This window comes from Macrobrachium rosenbergii, chromosome 48 (assembly GCF_040412425.1).
Source record: "Macrobrachium rosenbergii isolate ZJJX-2024 chromosome 48, ASM4041242v1, whole genome shotgun sequence".
Taxonomy (NCBI): domain Eukaryota; kingdom Metazoa; phylum Arthropoda; class Malacostraca; order Decapoda; family Palaemonidae; genus Macrobrachium; species Macrobrachium rosenbergii.
Window position 1 is genome coordinate 26,799,707 of NC_089788.1, and position 11,768 is coordinate 26,811,474.

The 11,768-nt window shown below is 36.1% G+C and overlaps 1 protein-coding gene across 1 annotated transcript in view; it reads left to right on the forward strand.

Moving 5' to 3' along the window:
• Positions 1-11,768, forward strand: part of LOC136831009 (transient receptor potential channel pyrexia-like) — a 65,698-nt gene that overhangs the window by 36,682 nt on the left and 17,248 nt on the right. Inside the window, exons 2-5 of the mRNA XM_067090951.1 lie at positions 346-517; positions 999-2,668; positions 6,219-6,359; positions 6,981-7,073. Coding sequence (XP_066947052.1) covers positions 364-517; positions 999-2,668; positions 6,219-6,359; positions 6,981-7,073 — 2,058 coding nt within the window. The 5' untranslated portion in view covers positions 346-363. The remainder of the gene's footprint in view (positions 1-345; positions 518-998; positions 2,669-6,218; positions 6,360-6,980; positions 7,074-11,768) is intronic.

The window sequence follows — 11,768 nt, forward strand, 5'->3', positions numbered from 1 at the left end:
ACACCAAAGTCAGTATCGTAGCCTGAAAATGAATTTTCCAGAGACCATTCAATGAGGAAATATCACTTCCTGCAAACAATCAGCAAGAGATGGGCATACATTGCAATTTATTGGCAGGATAGTTTTCAGCAGGCTGACTCAAGTCATTTCCAGTGGGGAAGGAAAGAAAGGGTAGGGGAGAGAGGGAAAGGGGGAGGGATGGTGGTGGGTGAGATGGGGACTGTGATAAAAGCTCTGGTTTGTAGACTTAGGAAAAAGACAAAAAAAAAAAAAATGAAAATGATTATCCAAGCATCAAAATTAATCCTGTAAAATACAAACCTAAGCATTGTATTGTCTTTACAGAGCCATGAGAGGAGGGTGATGCCGCCGATAACACGCAAGATTTCATTCACTATCACACCTTCCATTTCAACCTCACTACATATGGTAGAGATGTCCCTTACTCCTACAGGAGTCAATATGGATTACCTCAGTCCTTCGGAATCTACCTTATCTGAAGGAAATGCTACTAAAGGTGTGGATTGGCATTTTTTATTACTATTAATGTTACTCATGGCATTAGCAGTAAAACAATCATTCTTATGAAGTAAACAAGGGCACTAGGGAACTTACTACGAAAGGAATGTATGCTAAACGTAGATTCTTTTCCTTTCACCATATACCTTACTGTGATCATCTATCATGTTTTCTTGAGATAGAAAAGTATCTCCTGTAACTAAATTTGCTATTTATATTGCTACTCCTGTTGAGCATTCTGACAGATTATGGTTAATTGTGAATATCTTGAATACTGTATCCATTTTATCTTACTAAACACATAAATACACAAGCTTGACAAACATGACTGAATTCACAAAACAATGAAGTTTTACATCTAATGTAACACTCCCAATATAAGGAAATTTTATTGCTCTGGAGATAAGCATTTAAACTTTTTAGCTAATGCAAATGTGATGTCTTCATTATCAGGTTATTTTTTTTTTTTTTTTTTGCAGATCCAAAAATACTTGGAATACGTGACTCCATGTGTGCCTGGGATCCAGATGCTGCTAATCTACTCAAGGTTGTTGATACAGAGAATTTGGAGGCGCTCCAGGCACTACTAACTAGCGGGGTCCACATCAACGGCCATGGAGGCTCATTCCACGAGACTGCACTACATCGAGCTGCTTATTTAGGCTGGGCTGCTGGAGTGAAATATTTGGTATCTGTTGGGGCTTCTGTCTATGCTAAGAACCAGTTTGGCCAGACACCATTACACTATGCAGCCACGGCTTCAAAGCCTACTGCATGCATCAAGTTGTTGTTGGAAACTGGTAGACCAGGGGTGCTTGACCACAGGGATATGCGTGGTCACACGCCCTTACACGATGCTTCTGCTAAAGGCTGTGTGCCAGCAATTAACCTACTGCTGAAGGCTGGTGCTCTAGTGAGTGCAAGAGATGGCAATGGTGAAACCCCACTGCATAAAGCAGCCAGGAAACAATCTGTCCCCTCAATGGTGGCTTTACTTAATGCAGGTGGAGATTTAGCAGCAGTGGATGGCAACGGAGAGTCTGTACTATCATATGTTCTACACCACCTTCCTGGCACAATGGATGCTGTGTTTGATCACTGCTTAGTCACAAACTCCCCTCAAACAAATGCAAAAACTCTAGAAGTTACAATGAACTTTTTGCCACTGACAGGTCCTCATGAGAAAAAGCAGGTCCAGAATCTTCAAACTTTTGTTCACCAAAGTCATGCAAAGTTACTGACCCATCCTCTGTGTGAAATATTTCTCCACTTAAAGTGGATGAAAGTTCGAAAGATTTTTCTTATTGAGGTAATTTTTTACTTGCTATATGCAGTGCTTACGACAGCAATGACATTTACTAAATTTGTGGGAATTCCTAATAAGTGTAACACTGCAGACAATAAAGTTACATTTGACATTTTTGAAACTTTACTATGTGAAAATGATACAAACAGAGATGATGAGTTTAGTATCGTGGATAAATGCCAAAAGTGTGGAAATAGTGTTTTGTGGATTAAAGTATTGAATGGAATTGTATTTACCTTAACTGCACTAATATTAGTACAGCAGTTACTGTCGCTTCTTCAAAACAAGCTAGCCTGGTTTCGTTCACTCTCAGGAGTTCTGCATGTTGTGATAACACTTCTTGTTTTAGCTGTGATACCGTATCCTATCCCTCAAATATGGCAGTATCATCTGGCGTCACTGCTGCTTCTTTTAATGTGGACAGAATGCATGCTGTTAATAGGTCGATTCCCTAGTTGTGGAATTTATGTCGTCATGTTCACTAGAGTTGCTAAAGTTTTCTTGAGGATATTTGCCATCTACTTTTGCCTTCTAGTTGCATTCTGTTCAGCGTTCTACATCACAATGCACTGCCATTACAAAGTGAGATCACAGGAGGATGAAAAAAGCAGCATACTTTCAGACCAACCCAAGGAGGATGGTGAAAACACCGTATTTTCCAACCTTATTCCAGCATTTATCAAAACCCTTACCATGATGATTGGAGACGTGGGCTTCAGTGACCTTAATGAAGAACTGTCACATCTCCAGGTGACAGGTCACGTTATCTTTGTACTATTTGTCATCCTTGTTTCCATCATCTTATCTAACCTGCTTGTTGCTCTGGCAGTCAACGATGTTCAAGTGAGTACATTTTTTCTACGTTGTTAATAAGCAGATAAATCTTAAGCTCAGATTGTAAAAAATATCAGTAACAGTTATGACTATATGCTGAAAAAATGTTTAACTAAACACATTTCCAAACAGCTTTCGTAGTCTCTGTCAATGCTGTTCATCTCCCAATAGGTTAAATAAGTGTGAATAATTCGGGGTCCTTGATCTTTGATCTGAAGTCAATCTTGATGCCTGCGTTCTCTTCCCACATAGTTCGGTAGGAAAGATTAGAAGCCTAAAAACTTTGAAATCTAACATGCAATGATGAATCAACATAATGCTGAAGGGAGTACATGCTACCTTTTTTATGCATCTGACTTATCTGAAAGCCTTCACTTGATGTATGAGATCAGTAGCAGTAGCTTTTATTTTTTTCCAACTACACCACCCTATTCATTTTCAGATATGGAGAGGGCCTCACAAATGTCAAGGTGCTCATGAACCCCACTACCTAAAGTTGATAGTACCATGTACTGACAGGGCTCTTACTTAGGTCATTTGCTAACAAGACCTTCCCAGTTCTATTTTCCACTATGGATAACTAAGATTTATTCATCTGCTAGTATGGCTCTCACAGCTTTGTAACACATCCTGGCTTTTATTCTGTCTTTTGTTGACATTGGCGCCGCAGTCTGCATAAAAAATCAAGTCTGCCACGTCTTTCACTCTACCATTTGCTAACACGACCCGCACACTGCCATCTGCTAATTGATAATTCACAGCTGTAAATCATAACGTGGCTCTCACACTGCCAAAAACTGGCATTTACTTAAAATAACATCAAGGAAAGGGATTTCTTTTGAACATAACACCGAGGTAACTTTAAGGAAAAGAAATTTCATTTGGATATAACAATAGGTACTTTAAAGAAAGGTATTGCATTTTACATTAAACATGCTGACAGATAAAAGGGGCAAGTGTAACTTTTAATTCAAAAGCCAGTGGGATGGTACTCATGACCTGTTATCTAAACCCATCCCACAGAAAATCAGAAAGGAGGGAGGGCAAGAAGGGTAAGGAGGAGATAAACCTACTGCCTCCTTAGGATGAAAAATTTTAACATAATATATATTAAAATTTTTCATCCTTCTGGGTAGGTTTCAAATCCGTACCCCTTCCCCTTCCCCATCCCTCTTCCCCCTTCCCCTTGTAACTTATGTGGTAAATAAACTCAACGAGTTTATCATACCTCATTTCATGTAGTCGATACCATAGAAATATATTATTGAAAATGCTTTTCTTTCCTGTGATTAATAACTCTGTATCAATGTTTGTGTTTAGGTTTAGCGGGGGTGTGTGTTTAGGTTTAGTGGGGATCGTTTAGGTTTAGCAGGGGGTGTGTTTAGGTTTAATGAGAGGTGTGCTTAGGTTTAGAGGGAAAAAGTTAAGTATATCTTAGTTTAACCAGACCACTGAGCTGATTAACAGCTCTCCTAGGGCTGACCCGAAGGATCAGATTTACTTTACGTGGCTAAGAACCAACTGGTTACCTAGCAACGGGACCTACAGCTTATTGTGGAATCCGAACCACATTACGACGAAATAAATTCCTCTAATTCTTCATTGGCCAGTCGGAGAGTCGAACGCTGGGCCAACAGCGTGCTTGCCTAGAGCTCTACCCACCCCTCCAATGAAGAACTGAGGGTGTGTTTAGGTTTAGTAGGGGGTAAATGGAACAGTCACCACAGTAATATCTGGATAAAATGGACAGTCACCACAGTTATACCTGAATAAAAGGGACAGTCAGCAGAGTAATACCTAGATAAAAGGAACAGTCAGCACAGTAATTCCTGGGGGACAGTCATCACAGTAATGTCTGGATAAAACAGACAGTCACCACAGTAATACCTGGACTAAATGGAAATCGCCGCAGTAATATCTGGATAAATGGGATAGTCAGCACACTAATTTTTGCATAAAATGGACAGTACAGTAATACCTGGATAAATGGGACAGTCACCACAGCAATACATGGGGAACAGCCACCACAGTGATGAATGGATATAATGGACAGTCACCACAGAAATACCTGGATAAAAGGCACAGTCAGCACAGTAATACCTGAATAAAAGGGGCAGGCAGCACAGTAATACCTGGATAAAAGGGACGGTCACCACAGTAATGTCTGGATAAAAGGGACAGCCAGCACAGTAATGCCTGGGTAAAAGGGACAGCCAGCACAGTAATACCTGGGTAAAAGGGACAGTCAGAACAGCAATACAAGGGTAAATGGGACAGTCACCACAATAATACCTGGATAAAAGGGACAGTCAGCACAGTAATACCTGGATAAATGGGAAAGTCAGCAGAGTAATAACTGGATAAAGGGGACAGTCACCACAGTAACATTTGGGTAAATGGGACAGTCACAACAGTAATAACTGGATAAATGGGACAGTCAGTACAGTAATGCCTGGATAAATGGATAAATGGGACAGTCAGTACAGGCATATCTAGATAACAGGGACAGTCACCACAGTAATACCTTGATAAATGGGACATTTTCTGGATAAAAGGGATGGTCACCACAGTAATACCTGGATAAATGGGACAGTCAGCACAGTAATTCTTGGATAAAAGGGACAGTACGTACAAGGAGGTGCAGGAAAATTTGTCTGAGTTCTTCAGAGTTTTCCCAGGCAACACAGGGCTGGTCAACTAATATATATATATATATATATATATATATATATATATATATATATATATATATATATATATATATATATATATGTATTTAAACAGTGAAACTTACAGCACTCACACACATTTTATATAGTGTATATATATATATATATATATATATACATAGTATATATATATATATATATATATATATATATATATATATATATATATATATATATATATATATATATATATATATATATATATATATATATATATATATATATATATATATGATTATTATCACTTTTGTACGTGATTCATTTATCACACATAACCACAGGTGAAGAATCAGAAATGGGGTGTAGGTCCTGACCGGTTTCGACTTTATTTCCAAGCCATTTTATATATATATAAAATGTGTGTGTGAGTGCTGTAAGTTTCACTGGTCAAATATGAACAACGTAGCTTATCTGAGCTCAGCATAGTTAAACTTAATTTTGTCCATGTGCCCGCTCTGCTTCCCCAGCTTGCTCTATTCAATTTAGTTCAGCTGAGCTTAGCCTATCATATCTAAAATTAGCATGGCCTAGCATAACTCAGCTCATCTTAGCATAGTATAAGTCAGCTCAGCTTAATTGAACCAAACTGAATTAATAGTTCAGTTTAGTTCTGCCTATCCTAACAAAGCTCAGCTCAGCTCGGTACAGTCTATTTTGGCATAGCTTAGCTCTGCCTATAAAGCTTATCTCACTGCAGCATACCATAGCTTCCACAGAAGAAATGGAAATATGTATCAGGTCTGGAGAAGAAGACAGACCCCCTTTCCCCTTTTGCCTCCGATTTCCCCATAGCCAAACACGACCTTCATACTGTCCTCTCGCTCTTCCAGGGACTAAGGAACTCAGCCCACCTGGAGAGGCTGATCAAGCAGACTGAACTAGTGTTCAAGATGGAGAAGAACTTTGCCACAGCATCCTACATAGCTAGTCACGTCAAGATTCCCAAGTTAGTTTCATGGGACGTTAATGCAGTGGAGTTTTATTATTATTATTATATTTGCATTATCGTCCTTATTATGATGAAAATTCAAAACGTCATAACCACTCTTTTGTTTTCTGGAGACGAATCATCTCAGGATAATCGTTAAATATATATATATATATATATATATATATATATATATATATATATATATATATATATATATATATATATATATATATATATATATATATATTATTTATTTATATAAATAAATAATATATATATATATATTATTTATCTATATAATATATACATATTATTATTATTATTATTATTATTATTATTATTATTATTATTATTATTATTATTATTATTACTGCACACTTCACACCCTGTTTGCATCATTACCGCTATTACAACAGCCTTAACATGTTTGATAAAATAGTAAAAAACTTGCATTTCTTTATCGTTTCTAGATATACTATTTATATAAATAATATACTGTATATATATAATACATATAATCATTATTATTATTACTGTACACTTCACAACCTTTTGGCATCATTACCTCTATTACAACAGCCATAACGTGTTTGATAAAGCAGTAAAGCAACTGCATTTCTTAATCGTTTCCCAATGAAGACTTTTCTGAACTTTTTTTCAGATTCCAAGCATTGCTCACGAAAAATATCCCACATCTGCAAGCACGACTGTAAACAGACGAGGGTATTCATGCTCCCTGAACAGCCCCAAAAAGGTAAGGAAATAAAGAGTAAGGAAAAATTTTAATCGATTAAACACTTCCCGAAAAAGAAGTGTGGTTAATTCTCTCGTTCCAACTGTGATTCAGAACAAAAACAAAGGGAAAAAATTCCATGTCATGTTGAACATAAACTCCACAAGCTTCCTCAGTTCTGGGATGAAATCTGCCTTGAATTAATTTACTTATAAGTTAACTGGGTCCAGTTAAGATGCGTGGCGGCCAAGGAGTGGCTTTAGAGGTATGATCGAAGGCTTGTGCCGTGTCTCGGAAAGTGCAGGGTGACCACCGGTCCAAGTGGCGTTCCACATGGCCGTGAAAAACAAAGAGGGAGAAATGGAGGCACAGCTACAGTGGTGAAAGCGTGGATCGAGGAATCATAGTAAAAGGAGGATTAAAGAAATCGGGTGAAAGATGTCTTCGTGACAAGCCTCTGTCAACGTATAACCGTCAAGCATAAAAAAATGGACTTCAACAAATAATTAGTAAAAATGGCACCAGAAAATAAAAACAGGAAACATTAACACCCAAAATGGTTAAAAGTATAAACCAGAAAAGAAGTAAAAAGATTATTTATTCAAAAAATAACTGAGGATTATTAAACACTGGGAAATTATTAAAGTAATTATGGTTCAGTTTAGCAAAGTAATCATCATTATAATTATAAAGACAATAAAAATAAAAGCTCACAGAAACTGAGAAAAGCTGTGACAAAGTACATGCGGGTGTTTTGTAGAAACTAATCCTAGAAAGTTAGAACGTGATTCACATTTCAAACATTCTCTCTCTCTCTCTCTCATTCTCTCTCTCTCTCTCTCTCTCTCTCTCTCTCTCTCTCTCTCTCTCTCTCTCTCTCTCTCTCTCTCTCTCTCTCGTCAGTTTATCCCATGATATATGATTTACACAGACAATATCAAACTTATCCCTACGCAGCTGTTTCCTTCCCCGTCAGAGTAATAAATTATACAGAAAAAATCTGATAACTCCAGAACGGTAGAGCCAAAACAAAATTAATAATAATAATAATAATAATAATAATAATAATAATAATAATAATAATAATAATAATAATAATAATAGTGATGAAGATGATGATGATGACCAGTAACTTGGAATTGTGATTTCGATTTATGAAAATTCGGCCATAGAGCTAATGACTGGGGCACCGTCAGCCATTCAGGGCTAATGAGAGTGAAAAGAGGAAGATGGGGTGGTTGGATAGCCAGATGAAAGGACGGAAGCTGGAACAGAGAGAAAGTAAATTATTGTTATTATTATTATTCAGTAGATGAAACCCACTCATATTGAACAAGCCCACAGGGGCCATCGACTTGAAATTCAAGCCTCCAAAGAATATTCAGGTGTTCATTAGGAAGAAGTAAGAGGAAGTAAAGGGAAATGCAGAAAGAAGAGATCCCACTTATTAAAGTAAATGGGTGCAGCTAGGGGCCGAAGGGACGCTGCAAACAACTTTTGGTAATGCCTACAGTGTACCACGTGAGGTGCACTAACGACACTGTACCCCTACGGGATGGGAATTGCAAACATAATTTTTGTAAATAATTTTCACCATAATCAGTATGGAGGTTGAATATGAGAGAGAGAGAGAGAAAGAGAGAGAGAGAGAGAAGGGTGAACAATCTAGGGAATTTCAATAAATTTAACCAAGTTTTTCCTGTGTACCAACGCAGACATTAGAAACTGCTTAAAGCTTGAAATCATTGCAAATACATTAGAATCCCAGCAGTGAAGGCTGACACCATTACGAAAGGGTCTTCATACTTTAAACACCTTTACAGAAACGAACCATACTGCTTTATTTTCACGAACCATATTGCTAGTGATTTTAGGAGGGGCAAAAATTGAGTATTTGATATCGGCCGGATTTCAAAATTGTGGGTCCATTTTAGACCACAAATAATGTCGCTTTCAAATGATAAGAGATTTACACTTCAATCTTATAGCAAATAAATATTGAATGTTGAAGTGTTGGCATTATAGGCCCGCTCATACGGGATTCCAGGGATGGGGTCATTAACGGGTCTTTACTTGTCCAACATATAATAATAATAATAATAATAATAATAATAATAATAATAATAATAATAATAATAATAATAATGACTATTATTTTTCATTTTGAACGCAAGGTCTGAATATTTCAGAAGGCAGCCACATTACCACTCTAAGACTTGCTTCTACAATGCTTTCCCCATGTAAGTACATTCGATTTTAGGACCCTGGGCTAAGATTAAATATTGTCATGATTACTATTATTTCTATAAAAGAGAAACATAAGTTGAAAATATACAAGATATCTATGGTATAAACGTTAGAGCAAAGTCCAAGTTTGGAAGTCATTTGTTCTGGATTTCGGAAACTAAATGATTCTTCGGACATGTCCCACTGGTCGCACTGTAGTAATTAACTGCCAATATATGATGAATAAAGATAGTTGAGTCAAAGGTTGACAACAGATCAAATTTAGAGCATTTTTCTTTTCCAGGGTCAAAGGCTGTTGGGATGATCAGCCAAATGCCACCCCCCTTTTTTTTTTTAGCCCAGGAAGAACTGAAAAGGGAAACGTATTGATAGGGGCTAAGGCGGTTAACTGAAGTGATGAAATAGGTCTTTTAGCTTCATAAAGCAAGGAACGATATAAGAGTTAGGGCACGCACAAAAGAAGGAAGATCATTCGGAGGTTTAACCGCAGAAGGAAAAGAGCAATAGCATGTGCAAGATAGGGGTGAAATGCTCCAGTGCAGATGAATGAAGTAAATATGCGGCAGAGAGCGTTGTTTTTCCTCTGAAGGCATCCTCTTTTAGAAGAAACGGCTTAATTTTAAGTGTGTGTATGTGTATATATATATATGTGTGTGTGTGTGTGTGTGTGTGTGTGTGTGTGTGTGTGTGTGTGTGTGTGTGTGTGTGGTGCGTGCGCGCGCGCGCTTTAAATTGCAGGATCACGTGGAAAAAGAAACAGAAAATATGAACCCTGACCAGTTTTGACTTAGTTAAAACATCATCAATAGCAAAGAGATATAGTGAATATATTTGCACTGTACATGCCAGGGGGAGAGTATAAACATACAAACAGCTGAAAAAAAAAAATATTCACGTAAAGGGAAAAAAGTAGCCTTAAACTCATTTGTAACAGATGTCAGTGTTCCATTAACAGTTCTGTTTTTCAAATGTTATTAAAACCAGATAAACCACATTCCTTAAAATCTCTACATTTTACATATTTCTTTAAAATGAATGGATCGAGTTTCCACATTCCTAGGCTAATATTTATATTTTTACAAAATAATTTTTTCATATAAAACTGGACTCAGTTGACACTAGAATAAACCAGCTTTTTAAAAGCCTGTCCATTTGGGAGTAGGACTATTTTCACAAACGTGAACAGGTATTGTACCGTTCTCCTGTGCAATTTTTATGCATTTCTTTTGCAGTTCTCTTCTTTTTTCCAGCGATGTTTCTGTCTCGCCAATAGAAAACTTGTCATACGACTTTCATGACTTCGATATAGACAGACTTTAGTATGTCACGAGAGTTCTTTAGATGTGCTTTCTTTCAGAGTATACAGTTCTGAAATACCACATCAACTCTCAAGATTTTGAGTAAATTGAGAATTACTTTAAAACTGGATAATATATTTTAGCTCAGCAGGTTTTCGGTTTTTATGCTACGTGTTTCTCTGTTGACATTACCACAGGAAGTATTTTTTGCTACATGACCAGGATATTTTCATTTTTTCTTTTGTTCCTAACGTATTCTGGGCGACACTCGTAATGCTCCTAAAACATAAATATTTATTTCTGTGAGAAAAATCCATATATCCATACGCAGAAATACTGGTAAGTTTTCCACATACAAATTTATCTTCTATAACCTTGTTCTTTGGACATATACATATAACGTCAAAACACCTAAACATATTCTATTGCTCGAAATGATTTTCGTTAACATTCAACTTTCAAAAAATTCCATGGACAGGTTGCTCAGAGTTGGAAACAGATGTTTTCCCATATCCATACAAAAAGTTTTGAGAGCCACATTTAAAGTTGAACTCAAATTTACATTCTTTTACACATATTTTAATCTGTTATATTAAAGTGTTTTTTAAGAATGTTTCTAATCTCTAAGGGTCAAATAAAAATTCTAACACTTTGGTCAATAATGATAACACAGTAAAACTCTCAAGGGTAGAATCATTATTAATCTATATATTATGTAACTTATTATAAATTACATAATCCCGTGTATAAGAAAATCAGGCATTGGATCCGTTATACCAACAAAGCATTTGTTAGACTGCATGAGGTGGAAACAACTGAGCTAATAAATCAGTTTTTGCGACAGGCCAATTAGGAGCTCCTATTACACCTCTCATGAAAGGAACTCATCGGTTCAGTTATATACATACATATATACATACATACATATATATAAATATTATAATATATATATATATATATATATATATATATATATATATATATATATATATATATATATATATATATATATATATATATATATATATACAGTATATATTTATATTACAACATATATATTCATATATATATATATATATATATATATATATATATATATATATATATATATATATATATATATATATATGCATCTATATATATAAAAATGGATGTATGTATGTGAGTGTGT